We start from the raw sequence: 20437 nt of genomic DNA, 5'->3' as shown, positions 1-20437 counted from the left end.
CATCTGTCCATGGAGAAAGAGTTTTTTCTGTGGACAGATGCCAGTTTGAAGCATTTTGGACCAGTTCTATAGCACAAGGGGCCAGATAATGTAAAATATCCAGTGGCATATATGCCAGTAGGCCAACAAATAATGCTGAGATGAAATATTCTCCAACTGAATTAGACGTTGTTTCCCTGCTATATATATATATATATATGTTTTGGTGCATTTCAAGTTTATCTTTTAGGGAATAAGGTAGCTGTCTATACAGCTCTTCTTACCAAGTTTGAAAAGCCAGACCAAGGGAATCCTGGCAAGGTGGTACCCAAGATTGTCCCTTTCTCCCACATTTTTCACTACAACACAAGCTTGGCAGTGTGAGGCCGATGCCCTTTCACATTTTCCTTTGGAAAGCAAGCAAGTTTTACATGTGGAAATAGAGATTGCTGGATCAACAGTGAGGAGAGCTCAAGAGACTCAGAGGGAGGATCCTGAGCTGTTGCAGTTAATTGTGTACTTATAGAGAATAATAATACTCTTGCTGGAGGATGGAGTGGTGGCTAAGGGAATTTTTTCTCAAGCACTGGATACTTTTGTGATGGATGAAATTTTGAAGATGGTGTAGTCCCAAATTGTCGAAGACCTGTGGTTCCAACTCAATTAGGAGACAGATACTGCTCAACCACTATGAATTCTTGTTTGCTGGATGCTTTGCATCTAAGAAGCTACTACAGAGGGTTAACCAGTATTATTGCTGGCCAAAGATGAGTGTTGATATTCATCAGGTATGTGAATCATGTGTTTCCTACTTATCAGCACAGGAACAGCAGAGATGGCCACAACCACCTTTGCAGTGTATACCAATGGAAGAACCATTTGAGTGCATTGGGATGGACTTTAAGGTTAGATATCAGCCATAGTGGTAACAGCTATGTACTAGTCTTTCAAGACTACCAACAAAGTGGCTGAAAGTGTTTACTGTTGTTGACAGAACCGGCAGAGCTGTAGCAACCTGTTTAGTTAAGCTGATGTGTCAACATCGTGTCCCAGCAAAGATAATACATGATCAAGCTCCAAAATTTCTGCAGACATCCTCCAGGACACTGTAGCAATCCTGGGAGTACAGCAGCTATGTATATACCAACATCAGGGGGACACCCCCAAACAGATAGATTAGTTGAAAGACTAAATAGAACTCTCAAGATGACATTATCCAAGCTAGTGGAACGAATTCTTGATCCAGTATTAATGGCATACCTAACTACACCACATAATTCCAGTAAGGAGTCACCGTTCTTTTTATTGTGTGGCAGAGATGCAAGGATACCAGTCCTAGATTGAAGTCTTAGATGTTAGTGTCAGGAGAATTCTTTGGTGAATTGAAAAGAATCAGAGAATTGACTAAACAGATAATTAGGAAAGTCAGAAAAACCAATACAATAGAGGATAAGTACATATAGTGAGTGCTAGAATCCAGCCGATTAATAATCCCGATGCTGAGATAAGTTGTGCCTATTTACAGTGTTTGTCTCGTTGAACAGGCACAAGTCTGGATTTAGTCAAGCCATGGTTGGACCATGGGAAAGCTAGAATATGTTGAAGGCTGCAGAGAAAAGCACGTAGCTCCTTCTAATCAGAATAAGCCTGAAGAACTTTGTCAGCGAAGCAACATTCAGCAGAGAGATGAATCTTGATTGCACCTGTACCAGGTCCGGATAAGTGGTCAAGAAACCTAAATGCTACTGTTTGCAGCACAGCTTGTCAACTTCTTCTGGAGGTGGAAGTTGTAATGGATTACAAGATGCCAGAAGAGATATGTTACCTCACACGTTACTGAAGAAAAACGTGCAAAGAAAGTGTGGCTTATGACTGATCTTATGTTTAATGGTTGTATTGACTTTAAAAGGTTATACCTTTAATGGTCAGATATAGATAGCTGAGTGAAAACGTGTTCTTAATGACTAAGCAAAAGTCGCTTGACGGATCCAGGAGTGGTGAGCCAGTTCTTCCCCAACCCTTACATTATTACAACATAGCCCTATGAGAAAAACCCTACTTTGGCATTAAACAAAATAAAAGAACTGTCCATCCTAAAACCTACAGAATTCAATTACGCTTAATTGCAAAAACATCACGTCCTTCCACAACTGGTGTCCACTGTGAGGAATGCTACATTTCTGACTAAACCAACTGTATAGTTAGGAAAATATCTTTATAACAGTAAGAAACTGTGGTTAGTGAAGCACAGTCACCGCTGGATATCACTGTGTAGTTTGTAGAAATTCTAAGTCGAAAGACCCATCAGTTTCTTTCCATCGTCTCCCAAGCCGAAAGATCAATCTTAGCAAGAGGAACTAATAGATCAAGGAGTTTGAATTAACCCTGAAGTGTATCAAGAGTTGTACTTGCATCTGTTGTCGACATTGTAGGAATGGCGACACAAGTAATTAGCATGACAAGCATTTAAGGGTGTGATTTGCTTCACCAAAAAACAAGACACAGCCAGAGCAAAAGGGCTTGTGAAGTACTTACCCACCAATTTCATGCTTTCCTGCAACACCCATCATTATATCTGCAGCTCATCGATAAGGAAACAGACACAATTTCGAAGGTACTAGAGAAGAACACCACTGCCAGAAGCCCAAAAATTGCAAGTGTTGGAGAACCACTGAGAACAGACAATTAGGTTATTAATACGTACATACAGTAGTATTTAAAAAAAATGTAAATTTAAAAGTGAAGCAGGGATCAATGCAACAAAAAGTAATGAAACGAGATGAATGATAGTATTACAACATAGCTCAGTGGGAAAGTCCCTACTTTGGCATTGAACTAATGTGCCAAAGTAGGGACTTTCCCACTGAGCTATGCTGTAATACCATCATTCATCTATTGTTTCACTACTTTTTGAAGCATAGATCCCTACTTCATTTTTCAATTTTTTAAAGACTAGTTTGTTTAGTTTTTTTTGCTGTAGCACAACTAGTAACTTGTGAATGTTCTATTAGAATGTCATACATGACTGTTGTATTAGAGTATATCCAAAGAGGTGTGCAGCTAACTAGACCAATAAGGGGTGAGGTCATTTTGTTTACTGTTAAATAAACAGCTAGATTGTTAAGAGGTGTGGTCTCCATACTCTATCACTATTAGTCCACCTAGATCTTTAATTGATGGGCGTGGTCACGAACCTATCGTGAACGGGATCCCAATCAGGAAATTGCACATATCTAGTCTTATAGTAGCACCAGGACTGAAGCGCTTCTGAAATCCAGCTCTGAAATAATTCTGTGGCGTCTATATATGTGACCGGATTTCATATAATCCGACTTCCACACACACAAAATCAAACTTACGTTTTTACCAGAAATGGATTGCTGGTCTAATACGCTATCATATTCCACTCTGTATTTCCTTCAGGACTGGCAAGTCTGGTTTCTGCAGCAGCTTTCTTCCGACCCTGTCAAAGCCACGAGTGGAAGATTGACGCCATTAAATGGCCATGGCTTTGTTGTAATGGTGTGTAGTGAGCTGGGACTTCACAGAGGGCTTGCCAATAGTGTTCTCAATCAATTTTGAGTGATTTGAGCCACACAGTAATAGCTAGTAAATAGATGAATAATTGGTGCTAATTTTGTTTGCACAGCTGTAGGCACTGGGAAGTTACTACACAATGATTACTTAAAATTGCTATATCTCCAAATGAAGCTTTGTGTGTCAAAGCCGGGTTTTGTCAAAGCTGGGTGTCAAATCCAGTCACATATGTTGCAGAAAGAATGTGTTGATACGGAAAAGTAACACCCCAATATGGTTTCGTTGGATGAAGAAGACAAGCAGCCTGATTGAAGATAAAAAAAGACAAGGTGCAGAGGGCTTACACTCATTGGAACTCCAAAAGGCACATCCCACTATTGAGTTTGTTATTGTGGCGCAAAATGGTGGCTGTGTGCTGCTTTGTTTGGCCTCTAGCCTTGCAACTGTGGTCAGTGAGTGAGGCAGTGAGACTAAAATTCGAGTTTTTACTATTTTTGAAACTCTATATCCGGCCACCTGTAAGTGTTTTGTTATATTTAATGCTGTTTTATATATTATATGGACTAGTACTATTCTGTAAAGGTGATTTTCATCATGTCAAATGTCTCTAGGATGATTTTAAAGGCGGAATTTTGGGCAATGCACGAAATTTTCAAGGCGATCCCATATCAAAACTTTTGTAAGATATTCCAGAATAGGTTACACCCGTTTCATATTAAATAACACCCGTTTCATATTAAATAACACCGTCTTCTAAACAAGGCGCCATAACTTCCGTGTACTGTGGTTGACAGACACAAGGTTTGGTTTATCAGATTCCTCGATGAAAGGCGATTCGATTCATGTGTACGTTCTTTGTGTAGTAACAAAGGGGAAGCTAAACAGGAGCCTTGTATCACAAAATTTATGTCTTCACAATGCCCATAAAAACACATGTTTTTCAACATATCTCTGTAAACTAACCTGTTTAACAATTTGTACGGTTGGAGTCTTATTAAGCATCCTTCACTGCATAGAATGATACCTAATTTAGTGAATTTGGTTGAGATAACAACTTGTCAATTGGGATTTTCCCACTAAATTTTCCAATAGGTTGATGTATGGAGAGTGTATTATGTCATCATCAACAGCAAATAATTGTCGCTAGGCAACATTTTCCCATTTGTACGGTCGGAATTGGATAGAGAACTTCAAGGGCTTTCTTTTGTTGTACGGTGTGCTGTAGAGATTTATTGAGTTAAAGGTTGTAAATTAGTGTTTTTGTATGTAGTGTAAAATACATGCATTTTGCATTGGACAAACATTGGCAAGGAATGATGAGATTTCCTGTTTTACAAAGCTGAGGTTTCAAACAGATATTAGATTTATTTAATGCATAAATTTTAAGGGTCTAATCCAATGTTTTGAAACTTTTATTGTTGACCACCTGAAAATGCTTGATTTGACAAATCCCATGCATGTGTTTTGATATGCCTACTTAAACGGTACTACTGTACCATTTGATAACTAGTACATAGCTTGCTAGCTGGTATACAACTAGTTACATCCATGAATCACTCTGAAATGTACCACTTTTAATTGTATAACTTGTGGCCACTTCGATCTATCTTCATGCAACCACCACCAATACAAAGAAAAAAGAATCGCGTTTCTGTGGGTTTTGTATTATTAGAATATACGTAGCATGTGTAAGTAACTGTCATTAAAATGATGTAAAATTGTATTAGCAACTATTGAGAAACCGGTAAACTCCCATAGTAGCGGTTTCTTATTAATTCTTCACTTGATGGCTTTGCTGCATATTTCCTCTTGTGATGGACAGGTCTATTGTTATGTCATGTAAATGTAGGGATTTTTGTATTACCATTGTTTATATCTCTTGTATCAAGCTTAGATCCTTACTACTTCAATTTTAAATTAATAGTACTATAAAATCAATATGCTTTGTGTAAAAAAGTTTTATGATAGCATTATTTAACTTAACAGTACTGATGCTGCTGAAAGTAGTGGTCAATGTAGGGATTTTTGTAATACCATTATCAAGAGTGAATAATACACTCTTGCCATTATTCATATCTCTTGTTTCAAGCTTAGACCCTTACTTCAATTAATAATATGAATATGCTTTGTGTAAAAAAGTTTTATGATAGCATTATTTATCTTAACAGCACTGATGCTGCTGAAAGTAGTGGCCACCAGGATCCACCATCTGACTGTCAAAAAAAACAACCAAGATCCTCTACTAATGAGCAACAGCACTCTGATCCTAGTACGTATGTTTTGGTTTAGTGCATTATGTTTTTTAGACAAGATGACTATAGCTATAGCATTAACATGTAAATGGTTTCAACAATTGAAATAATTACACAATGTACATGCATGGATTCCAGAATTATCCGCCAGTATTGTAATGTACATTGTTTCAACAATTTCAATTTCATGGCCCATACTTTTGACTTCACACCTGCCTTATTTCTGAAAGCCACCATTAGTGTTTCATCGTACATGGTCAACTGTTTTCAAACCACATTGCTTGCTTAAAAGCCTTTTGACTGACATGTGTGTTTGTCATAAATAAGCTATGTTGCTGAATGTTAAAATGTTAAATTTTATAAAATCCATGAAGGCATTGCATTTTATGAAGAAAGCTATGTGCGAGCAAAGTGATTTAAATTTGTATGAAAGTTGTATAATTTATGTACAGTTTGTAAATACGTATGTAATGCCATAGACCAGTTTATTTGAGGCAAAAGTATTTAATTGCTCTGGTATTTGTTATTGCACAATACTGGATGCTGTGGTTAGCCATGAAAATGTACAGAAACCATTGGGAACAGACAACCATGGACACTAAAACTCCAGAAATTAAAGAAGTTATCCAGGTTTTTAACACAGCATAAAAAGCTACATAGATATCCAAACCTTTTGGTGTTGATCTGTTGTTTGTAAGTGTAGCAATAGACAGTACAAGTTATGAGCTGCTGAAGTTGAAAACAAAAGAAGTGATATCTATACAAAAACAGCCAAGCTGTGAAAAAAGGGTGTAACCCTCAAAAGCCTGGGTGAAAAAAGATGTGAATCGAAGGTGGAAGCCAAGAAATGACTGTAATGGTAGGTTGATGACAAAAATTTTAATACTGACAATTCGGGTGAACTTGGAGGAGGCAACACAAATTCACCTGAATTGTTGCTATTAAAATTTTTACCATCACAATCATTTCTTGGCCGCCATCTTTGATTTCACATCTTTTTTCACCCAGGCTTTTTGGGGCTGCACCCTTTTTTCACAGCTTGGCTATTTTTGTATAGATGAATAATTGTGTAAACATTTTTCATTCATGCTGCCATTGATGGTTACTGTATTCTCTCCCACTTTAACCACTAAACCTAATGAAAGCCCGATAGTGTTAAATGGTTAAATGGAAATGGTTTCTGCCACTTGGTAACTGTGGCAAGTGAATTCATGTTCATGTCACTGTTTTTTGGAGGAAACCAGGTTCATAATGTACCTTACTGTTGAATAATTTGTTTTACACAGAAAACTGCTTAAAAGGCCTGTTGTGTTGTACACATTTCAAATTACCATTTCACATATACAGAAAACTACTGAAAAACCAGTGTTACTTCATGCATAGGCTACTGTAATATGCCATTTGATACACTTGGTTAGTATTATTTGTGACCAGATTTTATGAAACCAATCCAAATTGCACATCAGACAAAATCAAACTAACACCATGCACCAGCAGATAGCTATACCACCATACTATTGGTTTTATTACTCAAACTACTTGAGGCTGTTTTTGAAAATACATTTTTTCTGGGTAGTATGGCAAGCTCAAATGATAGTCTCTGGCCTTGTAAAGGACCTGGAAGTTGGCCAAACATTTTCTGTGTTGATTTTGCTACATATTAGCCAATAAGAAGCCAGCACAGCCCTGTAATCTCATGTCTGCACTTCAATCATGGTCTTTCTCCATTTTAAAGTCTATCTCTTGCCCACCCTCTACCTCTTTGTGAGCACTTACTCGTGATACTACTTTGCTTGTCCAACTGCTCTGTCAGAATTTCTATTTTATTTGATGGGAAATTCTACAAGCAGATGCAAGTATTGGAAGAGGTAATGGATTGATGCATCCCTTGTGTAAATGTCATATTATGCATGTTCACATAATCCTTAGCTATGTAGTTGTAATGGCCTGAATTCTTTAAAACCATTTAGCTCTCAAAATTTCTAATGTATGATTTGTGTCATATTTCCAAAATACAGTATTTGCTGATGGTGACATTGCAAACCATGTGTATATGTAGATTACATATGAACAAGTATAAGGAAAATTTAGATCCATAGAAAAAAGTAGGGAAACAAGGGAGGTTGCCTACACCTGCAGATATACTAGTGAACATTTAATCCCTAATTCAATCTATACCCGAGACCAAGACTGAATTAGGGATTAATCGTTCACTAGTATATCTGCAGGTGTAGGTGACCTCCCTTGTTTCCCTACATTTTTTCTATGATCCCTAATCGAACTTAAAATTCCAAATTTTTTCCTTTTACTTTTTTTTATTTACTTTTTTGTAACATTAATTGTTGTGACTGGTACTTTTGGGATTTTTTTTATACACCTTTCTATTCTATCTGTTCCATGCAATTGTTTGAATCCACAAACTAATGCTCACAGTTTTTCAGCACTGGCACATAGACTGCCTTACATCATAGGGACTCCTGTAGCACTTTTGTGATACGGCAGGCAAATTGCAATTGCTAATGTATTTGTCCATCTGTGTGTTTGTCCAGTGTGTAGGAAAAGCTTTTTTCACACTTAATCTGTATGACAACTGCTATAGAAAATAAGCAACTTGCATGATTGGGCAGGTACTACTGTGAATCTGAAAAATGATATAATGATATTACTGGCACCATGCAGATACTGTAGAACTGTGTGTGCAATTGCTTGACCTGGCACAACTATTTCACTAATCCTGCTTACATCCTTTCACTCTATATCTGCTCAAAGGATCATACATTACCTGAAAGGTCATAATTATTATATAGGACATTTAAAATCAGTGATGTTTAAACACCTATATTTGGGGTTTTGTATGACAAGAGGTAAAACTGAAAGTGCATAGCATAGGGCAAGTTCTGAACCTTTGCTTGCCATGCAGGAGCTATATAATTGCCAATTGTACATATGTTGGCTTTAACCCTTAAACTCGCATAGTCCAGAAAACTGAACCAAATATGTGTGTCTTAAACAAAGCATACGTCCTATGACTACACAGTTTATGTCATTCAACTGCTAATGTACTGAGGATTAAAACAGTACTTAGGGTTTTATCCTAGCACTAAACTGTAAGGCCAAAACTTGCTGTGTAAGCAGTCATTCAATAAAGAAACATGCAAACCCATTACATACCTTTATAAAATGATCCATAACTCAATGGCGGTTGCTCCTATCAACTCGAAACAACCACCATTCGCTTTGCCATTTTAAATTTTGCATCAGGCCATATATAACTCACATGATTTAACCCGCAATCAAAATAAACACGCGGCAGTAACATTCAATCGTACAAACGTGATTCGACCCTGTTCAACACTTCATAACAATTAAGTAAGCCTGTGTAGTTACAATGTTCAATTAAGCTTCTCCAAGTAGCCCAGTGAACAGACTTTTAATCAATGTGTAGCTTTAGGCTGAAGGGTAAAGTTACCCCATTTAATAACACCATTTATGCCTGTATTGTGGAAACACGCATTCCCCAAAAGTTCTATGCTGGTTTAAGGGTTAAATTATGCACAAGTTCATTTCTTTTTGTTGTCAGCAAGGTAAACGTCATGTAGAAACTGAAACTGTGCTATGTGTATACCACCTGTCATGTAGGTGTAATTATATACAATTTCCTTAGCTTGCATGTAGTTTGTAGGAAATATGTTATGCAATATGATGTAAGATATATCACGTGTGATTATTAGTCTGATTGTGGCTTCCTCGTGTTATGATCATACATGGTGCTGCGAGCAGTAGAATGCCTCATCTCATCGTTGTAATTGTCAACCTCGTTTTTCTAACCCTCACTGCTGATCCTTGGTGCCGGGTTGAGGCATCCCATCAGGTGATACCTTCGTTTTCAAGTGTTTTGTTTGTTCCCGCCATTTTGTTCTCCAGATATCGCCCATGTCACGGTTGTCGTATGTTTTTCGCCAAGGAGATCTTCTTAAGTTGGACCTACAAATCGACTGTGGCTCTGACTTTTCAACCTTGGAAACGTAGTGGGAATCGTATACGTATGAGCCTGTCCAGACTTGGCGAAGAAACTGCTGTGAAGCAAGTACAAGCCTTGACATTATGTTTTTCACGCAAAACTCTTACCATAGCCAACAACCTTGGCCTCACCACCGAGGACCATGGAAGTGTAACCTCCATTAGTAGTGCCATCAAGAAGTATGTCACTGGACACATTAATGAATCAGTGGAGTGACGGAATTTCCATCGTAGAACACAGCAGCCTGGGGAGTCCTTTGATGATTTCCTTGTTGAGAACTAGTGAATACTTGCAACTTCTGCAATGATGCTTGCACACAGAAGAGCTTACGTTACCAAGTAATCGAAGGCCTCCGTGATGGTGACACTGTCGAGCACCTTTTACAAGAAAAAGACTTCTCTCTAGACAAAACAGTCCACATGTGTCAAGCCCAAGAGGCAGCCAAGAAACAACGAGCTGCCATACAGCAAGGACCTGGTCATCTCCACAAATTTGTTGCAGCTCTCAAGACACATCCACAGAAGAAGACACTTACACCACAACCTCTCTGTCCTGGTTGCGGTGCCCAGCCACATCCAGCAGGTCGCACACAATGCCCTGCATATCGTGTGTCATGTCACAATTCAAGAAACTGGGTCACTTCTCCAGAGTCTGCCATTCCAAACCCATACAACCTCATCCACAGTGGCCCTATACCTCTACTCTTCAATCTACTCAGCACGGTAGCTCCTTGTCTGAACAAGCAGGCCTGTCTAACATACACCATGTCACATCTACTGTCCCTGCACCCAAGCTAAAGATTGACATTACCACTCTTAACGGTGCCACCACCACAGCTGTTCTTCCAGACTCGGGTGCAGATATTTCAGCAGCCAGTACTAGTATTCTTTCTCAGCTTAATGAACACATTGACAACCTTTTACCTTCCTCTGTCATTCCCAAATCTGCGAATGGAGCAGAGATACATCCTGTTGGCAGGCTGCCGGTATGTTTCAAGATTGGCAACAAGAAACACCTTGATGACCTGCACATTACCCTAATGTTACAGGCACACTGGTGTCCTGGAAGACATGTAAGGAACTTGGAATCCTACCAAACTACTATCCCAACCCAACCATTTCCAGCACTACTGTAAATTCTGTAGTCACCACCCCTCCAGCTGCTAGTTTACCCCTTGACAGAACCCACGCATACCGCATCAAAAGAAAGGATGTTTTCATCTGAATGTGTGCCCCAGCTATCAAATACTGCTTCGAAAGTACAACAGCCATTGCGCTTCGCTTTCAGCTATGTTCAGCCCGTTACACAGCACTACAAAAGCAAAACAGTAGAAGAAGTGCCTCTGCAATCAACCCAGTACCATGAAAATTAATACAACGATTCATGCGCCCCAACTATCAATTACTGTCTCAAAAGTGCAGTGGCCATTACGTTTTGCTTTCAGCTATGTTCAGCCCGTTACACAATGCTACAAACAAAGAACAGTATTAGAATCACCTCTGCAATCAATCCAGTCACCACGGAAAATACGGATGATTCCCGTTTACAAATTTACTGCCAGCAGGGAAGCCATACATTGTGCTACCGTGAATCGACACCTTGGGCTGTCAGCAAAACGAAATGGGACACAAAGGAGGACAAAGGTAAGTCCATGATGTGTGCATTATACATACTGCGGTATGTCAAAAGACATGTCTTGGGACAAAGCGACATTGAACAGTGAAAAAATCAAGCCCATAGCCTTAGCTGTGTTTTAGGGTCTGTGGGGCAATTTTAAGAGCCTGGAAAAGAAAAATGCTCACCTTACGAATGTGGGTTTGAACCTTTCTTTATAAAGAGGGTCCCTTTTTCCATGCAGTTTTATTTTGTAGAGATTTTATTTATAATTTTTGATCTGGAAATTGCATTTTTATTCCCCTTTGGGATTGTATCTTTTGATTTGCCTTTCATTTGAAGTTCAGGGGTATATATTTTTGCTTGTTTTAGTAGTGGAGCTAGTTTATGAATGGGCAGAAGGCAGATTAGAATGAGAATAATTAGTAATTGCTAAATTAATCAATTACAAAAATCTGATTTAATAAATATTCGTTATCGAGTTACACTTGCCTGAAGGCATCAGGCAGGCAGGCAGGCAGGCAGGCAGGCAGGCAGGCAGGCAGGCAGGCAGGCAGGCAGGCAGGCAGGCAGGCAGGCAGGCAGGCAGGCAGGCAGGCAGGCAGGCAGGCAGGCAGGCAGGCAGGCAGGCAGGCAGGCAGGCAGGCAGGCAGGCAGTTATTCAGGAGAAAATTCCACTGGATATGTACTTTCTTAATTTCGTAGCAATTTATTGGAATAAAAAAAAGTTTCGTAGCAATTTATTGGAAGCCTTTATGAAGGCGCTTTTGGGCTTGGTTATACCTAACCAATACTGTCAAGGCGCCAGGATGGTATTGTGAAGCTGGTTTTTTGGTGATTTCTTGGCCACAAACACCCCTAATCTCCATGATCCCTAATATACAGTACTACCGTACTGTATGATAAAGGTAAGAATTTACATAATTTTAATTTAAATATAAGTATAAAAACAATTATTTTGGAACATGCCGGCTCCTTACTTCTTGGAATCTATGTTGAAGAGATTAAAACTTGTGTACAATTTTATGTCATCGCATCCTCCCAGCATCTGTAGTTAATTGATGATTGTTCTTTTATTTTGCTACAGGAATTCCAAGCTCTGAAAAACGACGGCCTGGTCCAAGTGAAACAGTGGTGTGTATGTATGTATGTATGTGTATAATTAGGAGTATATTATGTGTGATAGATTTAATTTTATTCTTATTACGTACATGCAGTGTTGGGGATAACGCATTACTTATGTAACACACTATGTAATTTTGTTACCCTTTGTGATAATATAGGCTATAAAATTAGTAATATAACTCATCTACAAATGTAACACATTACCTATGTAATAAAGTTACTGTAAAGACTCAGATATATAGTACTACAAGTAACAAAGTTAGTAATCCACCGAGTAATGCCTAGCCACAATGAAGTAACAAAGAGCTCACATCAAACTAATGAATGAAGTTTACTGACCAGAAAATATTGTTACTTTCTCTTGAATACAACATTTATACACTGTCCAATGACATGATTGTGTCACATGATAAGGTGGTAGTAATGCATACATGTATAACAGTTAAGGCTGTGCACGCAAAGTAATATAATGTGTAATAAGGTAGTGTGTCATGCAGCCAAGAAAACCGGTGCACCACACCATGAGTATAATAACAGGAAGAAAGAAAACAGCTTTTTTATGCATGCATAACTCCATGTCTCTTCTCTAAAGCACACTATTTTTGCATTATAACTGTCCCCGCCACACAGCAAATTAGATTAAATTCACAACAGTAATTTTTGAGATATGGGCATCCAAAGTTTTGCTTTAGTTTCTTTTTTGTGCTGTAAGGGGCAGAAAATCCCTAGCTACTTGGCATTATAGCAATGTTGGAAAATCCTTACTTTGCATTTGGCATTGTAGTTATTGCACCAGTTTGTTAACTTTTTGTTAGAACAAAGCTATGAAATGTGTGTGCTGTATTAGAGTATCTCGATCTCACCAATCAGCTATGCAGTAGATGAAGCTAGTGGGCATGGCACAGTGCCTTGTTTTCCTCCTGGAGATAGATCATTGTCATGGCACATTCTGATCATTTAATGTAATTTATTGTTTACGAAGTTAACATGCAGTGATGTTGTGTTAATTAATATTATGTTTTTATACAATGATATAGCCAGCTATATTGGATTGGAATGTAGGCGTCACATGCACACTGCACATTGTACAGATTGCGCCATACGTAACAGGTTATTAAACTGGTTGAGCAAGTTTCCAGCCACGTTTTTCTCACCTGTTAACAGTGTACATGAAGCAGTTGAGAAAATCTCAAGAACACTGAGGAAAAGATATCCCAATCCTCCCTGTCCCCAATTTATGTTGAAAGATTCCTGGCGACCAAGGAAGGGTGGGCGCTGAAGCTTAATTGTAAAGGAAAACACTTTAACATTAAAATACAAAATTAGGTGAACCCCATCTAACACTTGTGTGTTTGCATTATGTCCAGCACATGTGTGTGCTGATGTGGCCTAACCAGCTCATGTGTGTGCTGATGTGTCCTATCCGACACGGGTGTGTGCTGATGTGTCCTATCCAGCTCGTGTGTGTGCTGATGTGTCCTTTCCGACACGTGTGTGTGCTGATGTGTCCTATCCGGCACGTGTGTGTGCTGATGTTTCCTATCCGGCACGTGTGTGTGCTGATGTTTCCTATCCGGAACGTGTGTGTGCTGATGTTTCCTATCCAACACGTGTGTGTTGATGTGTCCTTTTCTGGCACACATGTTTGCTGATGTGTCCTTTTTCCGGCACGTGTGTGTACTGATGTGTCCTATCCATCATGAAAAAGTGCCCATGTTTCCCTCCTCGGTTGGCCCATTTACAACCTAAATTATAATGCTGTATTGTTTGAGTCACAGTGTGGTGGTTGGGTGGATGAGGTCCTCACTTAGTGAGGACATCATGCAGAGCAGACCTAAGTGAATGTATGCAACATGTAATATTGGTGTATGCATGTATGTATGCAGTGAATGCACACCATGTTAAAGGGAACTTGGCAATTGTTTTAAAAGCGCAGCTCCTGATACTACAGTCCATTAAGCACCTCGATAATAGCTTCATGGCGTCTAATACACTCTTCAAGGAAAGTGTTGATATGGAAAATTAATGTCTTGGTATGGTTTCCTGGCATGAAGAAGAAAGTCATTTAATTGAAGATAAAAGGAATGGCAACGCAGAAGCGACATTTGTCAGAACTACAAAAGGCACATCCAACCGGTGAGTTTGTTTTGCTGTGGTGTAAAATGGTGGCCGTGCACTACTTCATTTGGCCTGTAGCCTTGTGACACTGTGGTCAGGCAGGCATATGAAATTTTGAGTTATTCCAAAGAGGTGATTTCGCCGCATATGATATTTCCATGAAGGTTTTTAGACATGGCTTTTTAGCTGCGCACGTCACTATAGGGGGAACTCTACTAAATAGTACAACTGTACTGTTTACAACTAAGACAACAAAAACAATACAACCATAACTAAATCTATAACTAAAATGAGGATTACTATAACTAAACTAAAACTAAACTTACTGACGAAACTAACTATGACTATAACTATAACTAAAACTCCTTACTAAAACAACACTTAATGTAACTAAATAATTTCTGTTGCAAGTGATAGTAGTAAGTAACGAGTTACTTGTAAAAAGTAACTATCCCAACACTGATTACATGTATTAGACGTTGTGACATCAGTATGTATGTAGCAGTGCATATTTACGTACATTGCATTATCTACAGATTGGTACTGAAGACAGCTACTCTAAACCAAGCATTATTAAGAAGCATACTGTATTTCATGCTTTGCATGATGAAGAATTACAAGGAAAATGTCCTTTTTATGATACAAAAGAGGTAACCATTGATACGACTAAACAGAGTGATGTGTATAATGTTTGCTTTGATAGAAATGTCAGGCTAATCTCAATAAAGAATTCAAAGATAACTTCAACAAATATTTAGCTCAGGGAACACAGTACAATGTTAATCGTACTGAATACAATGAGTGCATTAAAGATCATTTAATGAGAAAAAACTGTCCACTAAAGGATTGTCCAAAATTGTGGTTAGTATTATTTATGTAGATTATTGTAATAGGCACATATTATTTGAAAACAAACAAGCATATTAAAGGCAGAGGAGATTGTGTTGAACTAGTCAGACATTTACATAGATATACAGTTTCAAAAGTGTACTCAGAAGAAATTTAGTACTCTATTAGTGTATTTTGATCATTGCAGTAGTACTAAATTGAATATTTTTACCAAAAGTTTCCTCAATGATCACAGACTATTGTGTAGAAGTCATTCTACTGATTTAACATACATGACTTTCATCAAATGGCTTTTAAGCATGGTTGAGAGTATTAGAGTATTTGGATGTTCTATTGACAAGTGCTTGGACCTATTATGCCACATGCATAACAAATATTTCTTCCTTTGTACGTTAGATTTTAAGAGAATATTTAAGATGGCAACTGCAAGCACTTTGCGTTATGCGTAACTCAACCTTTAGAATTGTCAAAACACATTTTAATCATTATTTACGTAGGCATGATAAGAAACATAATTATGATAATAATTATAATATTATGCTGGAAAAGCAGCTTATAGGTACAGCTGACAATATCCAGGAGGATTAAGGCATAGCTAGTCCTATATAATGATTCTAATCCCTACAACTTTTTGTTTGTGTTTCATTGCCTTTTGTAGGAGATTTTGCTTTATGACCAAGGTGTATGACTACTTAAAATTTGGCAGAGAAGGATTGGTAATATTCTCTGTGAGTTAAGATTTGACTACAGTTTTTTGTACACTTTTATACAATGTCACAGAAATACAACAAGAAGATAATTGGATCACTTAGTGAAGACAACTTTGGTATTATAAAAAAAGATTACATTGGACGAGGTGTGTCAGGTAAAGTATATAAATGTACTTTAAAATCTGGACATGATGTAGCAGTAAAGATTGAGAAAAAGGTAACAATAGCTGTAATATTTGTTTTTGTCATACCTACAAACTGTTGTTTATGTGTACAGCATCCACTGATACATAATCCTGAAGTTTTTGAACACATGATGGAGCTCAACAACAAGCATGTTGTCAGAATGTCAGAATACATTTTAGGTATGGGGGTAGGCAAGTATGGTGAGCCATTTGTTCCAAAAGTATGCCTCAAAAATTAACTTGGTTTCTTTTGCTGCTTACTAAAAGTCAACTTGGTTTTGTAGCTTTCAATCAACTCAACTTTTGTACCTTGCAAAAGTTATAGCTCAATTGCTATAACATGTAAAAAATTGACTCATTTATTATTATTATTACTAGGCCCAGGGCAAATACAACCAAGTACAATCACCAACGGGACAACCTACTAATGGGGCATGTACAAACAGTGCATGGCCAACACAGTGTGTACAGATCATGTAGAAAAGATGTACAGGAAATGATACAAATGCATACGTACACAGTCAAGGGAGTTTAACTGGCATCAGAAAACCACAATACTAAAACACAACTGACACAAAAACCAAGTTAAGTTAGCTATATTGAAAGTTTATATTGTAGGTGTGACGTGTCTCTGAAAATGACTCAGCAGTAAAGTGAGGCTGTGCAGAACAAGGGACATGGTGATGACTCAATTAGCAAATGATCCCAATCAAGCCAATATGGCACAACAGACTCCATTGTAACTAGAGGCCATTAGTGATGTGCCAGTATATCAGCGGTGTGGCATTGGCACAGTGATCAGTCTATAATATTATCAAGAGTACATAATAATAGAAGAGGGAGTATGTATACAGCCATACACAACATACAGGAGATACACATTGTGTATATGCAGCAATGCATCTTCTTGTTTATTACAGACTCACAGTAGCGTAGTAAGCCAGGTGGAAAATAATTCCAGCTGCTAGCAAGCCAGATGAAGGATGAAGATGTATAATACAACTACAAGTATTACATTACTCATTACCTTGTTGTTCACGAGTGCATCAGCTGGTTGTTTACGAGCGAATCAGCTGGTTGTTCACTGGAGCGCATATCCTGCATACAAAATACACAGATACAAACATTTAAACTTACTTGTAATCTTACGTGTAAAGTAACCTCTGGCTCTCCTGCTATCACTCCGCAGATGTTTAATGATCTCCTTCGCGAAATCTGTAATTAAGCAAGGGTGTGGTGCTGGGCATTATATAGAATTACACATACGGTCAAGTCATCACCACGAACAGGTGTACTTATTATACGGTTGTGCCTTCATTCACAGGCGAATCTATTCCCGCTTAGTTCATGTCTCTAGGCCTTGTAGTTTTCTCAAACATTATTTATTTATTCATTCATTATTATTTAGCTATTACATAATTTTAACCGCATTTCAGATTATTCTTAGTACTTGGTTGTATAATTACTAGGCCTGGGGCACATACAACCAAGTACAACCACCAATGGGGCAATCTACAAATGGGGCAAGTACCACAGTGCACGACCAGCACAGAATGTGTGGATGGAAAAGATGCACATTCTCCACACGATCGCTTGCCAGGCCCAATACAAAACTACTAGTAGCTGAGTTCCAGTACATTAATGGTGTGGCAATGGCATAATGATGTGTAACACAACAACATACAGGAGGTGCAGTTCATACCATAGAACTGTATGCAGCAATGTATTATTGGCATTGAACACCGGAGATGGAAATAATTCAGCTAGCAAGCCAGAACAGAAGTATACAAAATAATACAAATACACAACAAACAATCATGTTAACATACTCTTAATCTTGTTCATTACCTGTAACATGTCCACTGGCACCTGGCATGGCGACTTGGAACTCAATGTGCCATCTGAACATACTAGTAATCTTCTTGTTTATGGTAAAGTGGCCTCTGGCTTTCCTGCAATCACTCGCGCCTGTTCGCTAATCTTCTCCTTCGCGTAATTAAAGCATGGGTGTGGTACTGGGCATTATCAAGACATACGATAGTGTGTCGTACGGCCCAAGAAGCCGGCGCGCCACACTGTGAGTATATTAACAGGAAGAAAGAAAATGCAATTTTCACACCTATGTAGCTCTGTGATCCCTAATCTGATTGGAACCAAATTTGCTAGAGAAGTGTCGGCCAGTTAAGGGAGTCTACATACCAAATTTGAAGAAAATCGGTCCAGCTATTTCCGAGATACGAGCGAACAAAATTTCGTTTTAATTTCTTCATTTTTTTCTTCTACTTCATTTCGCACACTACGCAAAATCCGCCATAAAACACGAATGCGTGCTCCAATCGGTCTGAAATTTGGCACACTTGAAGGCGGATTTCAGTACCAACTTTGGTAGGAATCCGATGAACATTCACGGAATTATGACCGATTATTTGCATACAATAAGGTCGAAGGTCTGTCACGCCCACAGGGTAAACCCCTTGGAGGAATGAGTTGAAAATTGCTATGTGGATGGAGTAACCATCGTAGGAGTGACTTTTTGTGGTTTGAAAGGAATCGAGATAAAGACCATGGATAGGGTCCGCAACGTGAAAAATCGATATCCTCCAATCAACTACCTAACTATTGTCATGTGTTAGGCTAAGTGTAACTTGAATAACACCAGCGTGGCAGCCAAGTTTATCACTTTCTTCTGGTAGAAAACGATACAAATGTCTTAAAATTACATGATTTTTCGTTGCAGCAGTTCGTAGGGTTCTTCGTATGCCACGATATTCACTCTCAACATTGTTCAAGTAGTCTATCATCAACTCAAAGTATTGGTAGTTTGGTTTTATTGGTCAGTTTCCGGTGGCAGCACGATCTGTGTAGCATTTTGGCAACAGACAAAATGTTTCTTGCTCTGGAGCACAGGACAAGCAGAGCAGCAACTGCGCCGTGGGTCAGCAATGACCAGTACTAGGTAAAGTACCTGCATGCGGAGTATGGTTATAATTGAAGCTTGTTAGCCATCTGGCTGAGCGATCTATATGCTGAAATTCAGCCAAAATGATGCGATTTTTGCAAACAAACACCAGAATGGTTGATACATCAGTGAGACAGTCTCCAACAGCAAGGATACGAAGCTTATAAACACCTAACAATACGGCTATCTCGCCCAGTAAACGCATAGAGCAATCCAATGCATGAAATAGGCACTCACGTGATCGACATTCAAATCTCGGAAAATACAACCATAATCTATTCCAATGACATTAAAATCACTTGGAATCAAGTGAAAATCAGTTTGTGTGCATTAGGTTCAACATCTCGATTAGCCCAGCAGTCTGAGACACTCCCTATGATGCCATCACAGCATAAAACATACCTGCACTGGCCCAGACCACGCCTGAGTGAACAGTTAACACAAATACTTACAAAAGGAGCACACTGCATGGTTCTTGTTCCGAAATGAAAGCGATTTCATGGGTATTTCCGCGATTTGAATTTCGATCACGTGAGTGCCTATTTCATGCATTGGATTGCTCTATGCGTTTACTGGGCGAGATAGCCGTATTGTTAGGTGTTTATAAGCTTCGTATCCTTGCTGTTGGAGACTGTCTCACTGATGTATCAACCATTCTAGTATTTGTTTGCAAAAATCGCATCATTTTGGCCGAATTTCAGCATATAGATCACTCAGCCAGATGGCTAACAAGCTTCAATTATAACCATACTCCGCATGCAGGTACTTTACCTAGTACTGATCATTGCTGACCCACGGCGCAGTTGCTGCTCTGCTTGTCCTGTGCTCCAGAGCAAGAAACATTTTGTCTGTTGCCAAAAAGCTGCACAGATCGTGCTGCCACCGGAAACTGACCAATAAAATCAAACCACCAATACTTTGAGTTGATGATAGACTACTTGAACAATGTTGAGAGTGAATATCGTGGCATACGAAGAATCCTACAAACTGCTGCAACGAAAAATCACGTGATTTTAAGACATTTGTATCGTTTTCTACCAGAAGAAAGTGACAAACTTGGCTGCCACGCTGGTGTTATTCAAGTTACA

General features: G+C 38.7%; 1 protein-coding gene across 4 annotated transcripts in view; it reads left to right on the top strand.

Annotated features, from left to right (window-relative positions):
- Window positions 1-20437, top strand: part of LOC136249016 (uncharacterized) — a 144359-nt gene that overhangs the window by 99329 nt on the left and 24593 nt on the right. For all 4 annotated transcript variants that reach the window (XM_066040900.1, XM_066040901.1, XM_066040899.1 and 1 more), the window contains 7 exons: window positions 5685-5785; window positions 12491-12537; window positions 15183-15296; window positions 15350-15507; window positions 16154-16223; window positions 16276-16422; window positions 16483-16570. In XM_066040900.1, coding sequence (XP_065896972.1) covers window positions 5685-5785; window positions 12491-12537; window positions 15183-15296; window positions 15350-15507; window positions 16154-16223; window positions 16276-16422; window positions 16483-16570 — 725 coding nt within the window. The remainder of the gene's footprint in view (window positions 1-5684; window positions 5786-12490; window positions 12538-15182; window positions 15297-15349; window positions 15508-16153; window positions 16224-16275; window positions 16423-16482; window positions 16571-20437) is intronic.

This window comes from Dysidea avara, chromosome 3 (genome assembly GCF_963678975.1).
Source record: "Dysidea avara chromosome 3, odDysAvar1.4, whole genome shotgun sequence".
Lineage (NCBI taxonomy): Eukaryota > Metazoa > Porifera > Demospongiae > Dictyoceratida > Dysideidae > Dysidea > Dysidea avara.
The sequence above is the reverse complement of the archived record's forward strand: the minus strand, read 5'-3'. Positions and strand labels throughout refer to the sequence as shown.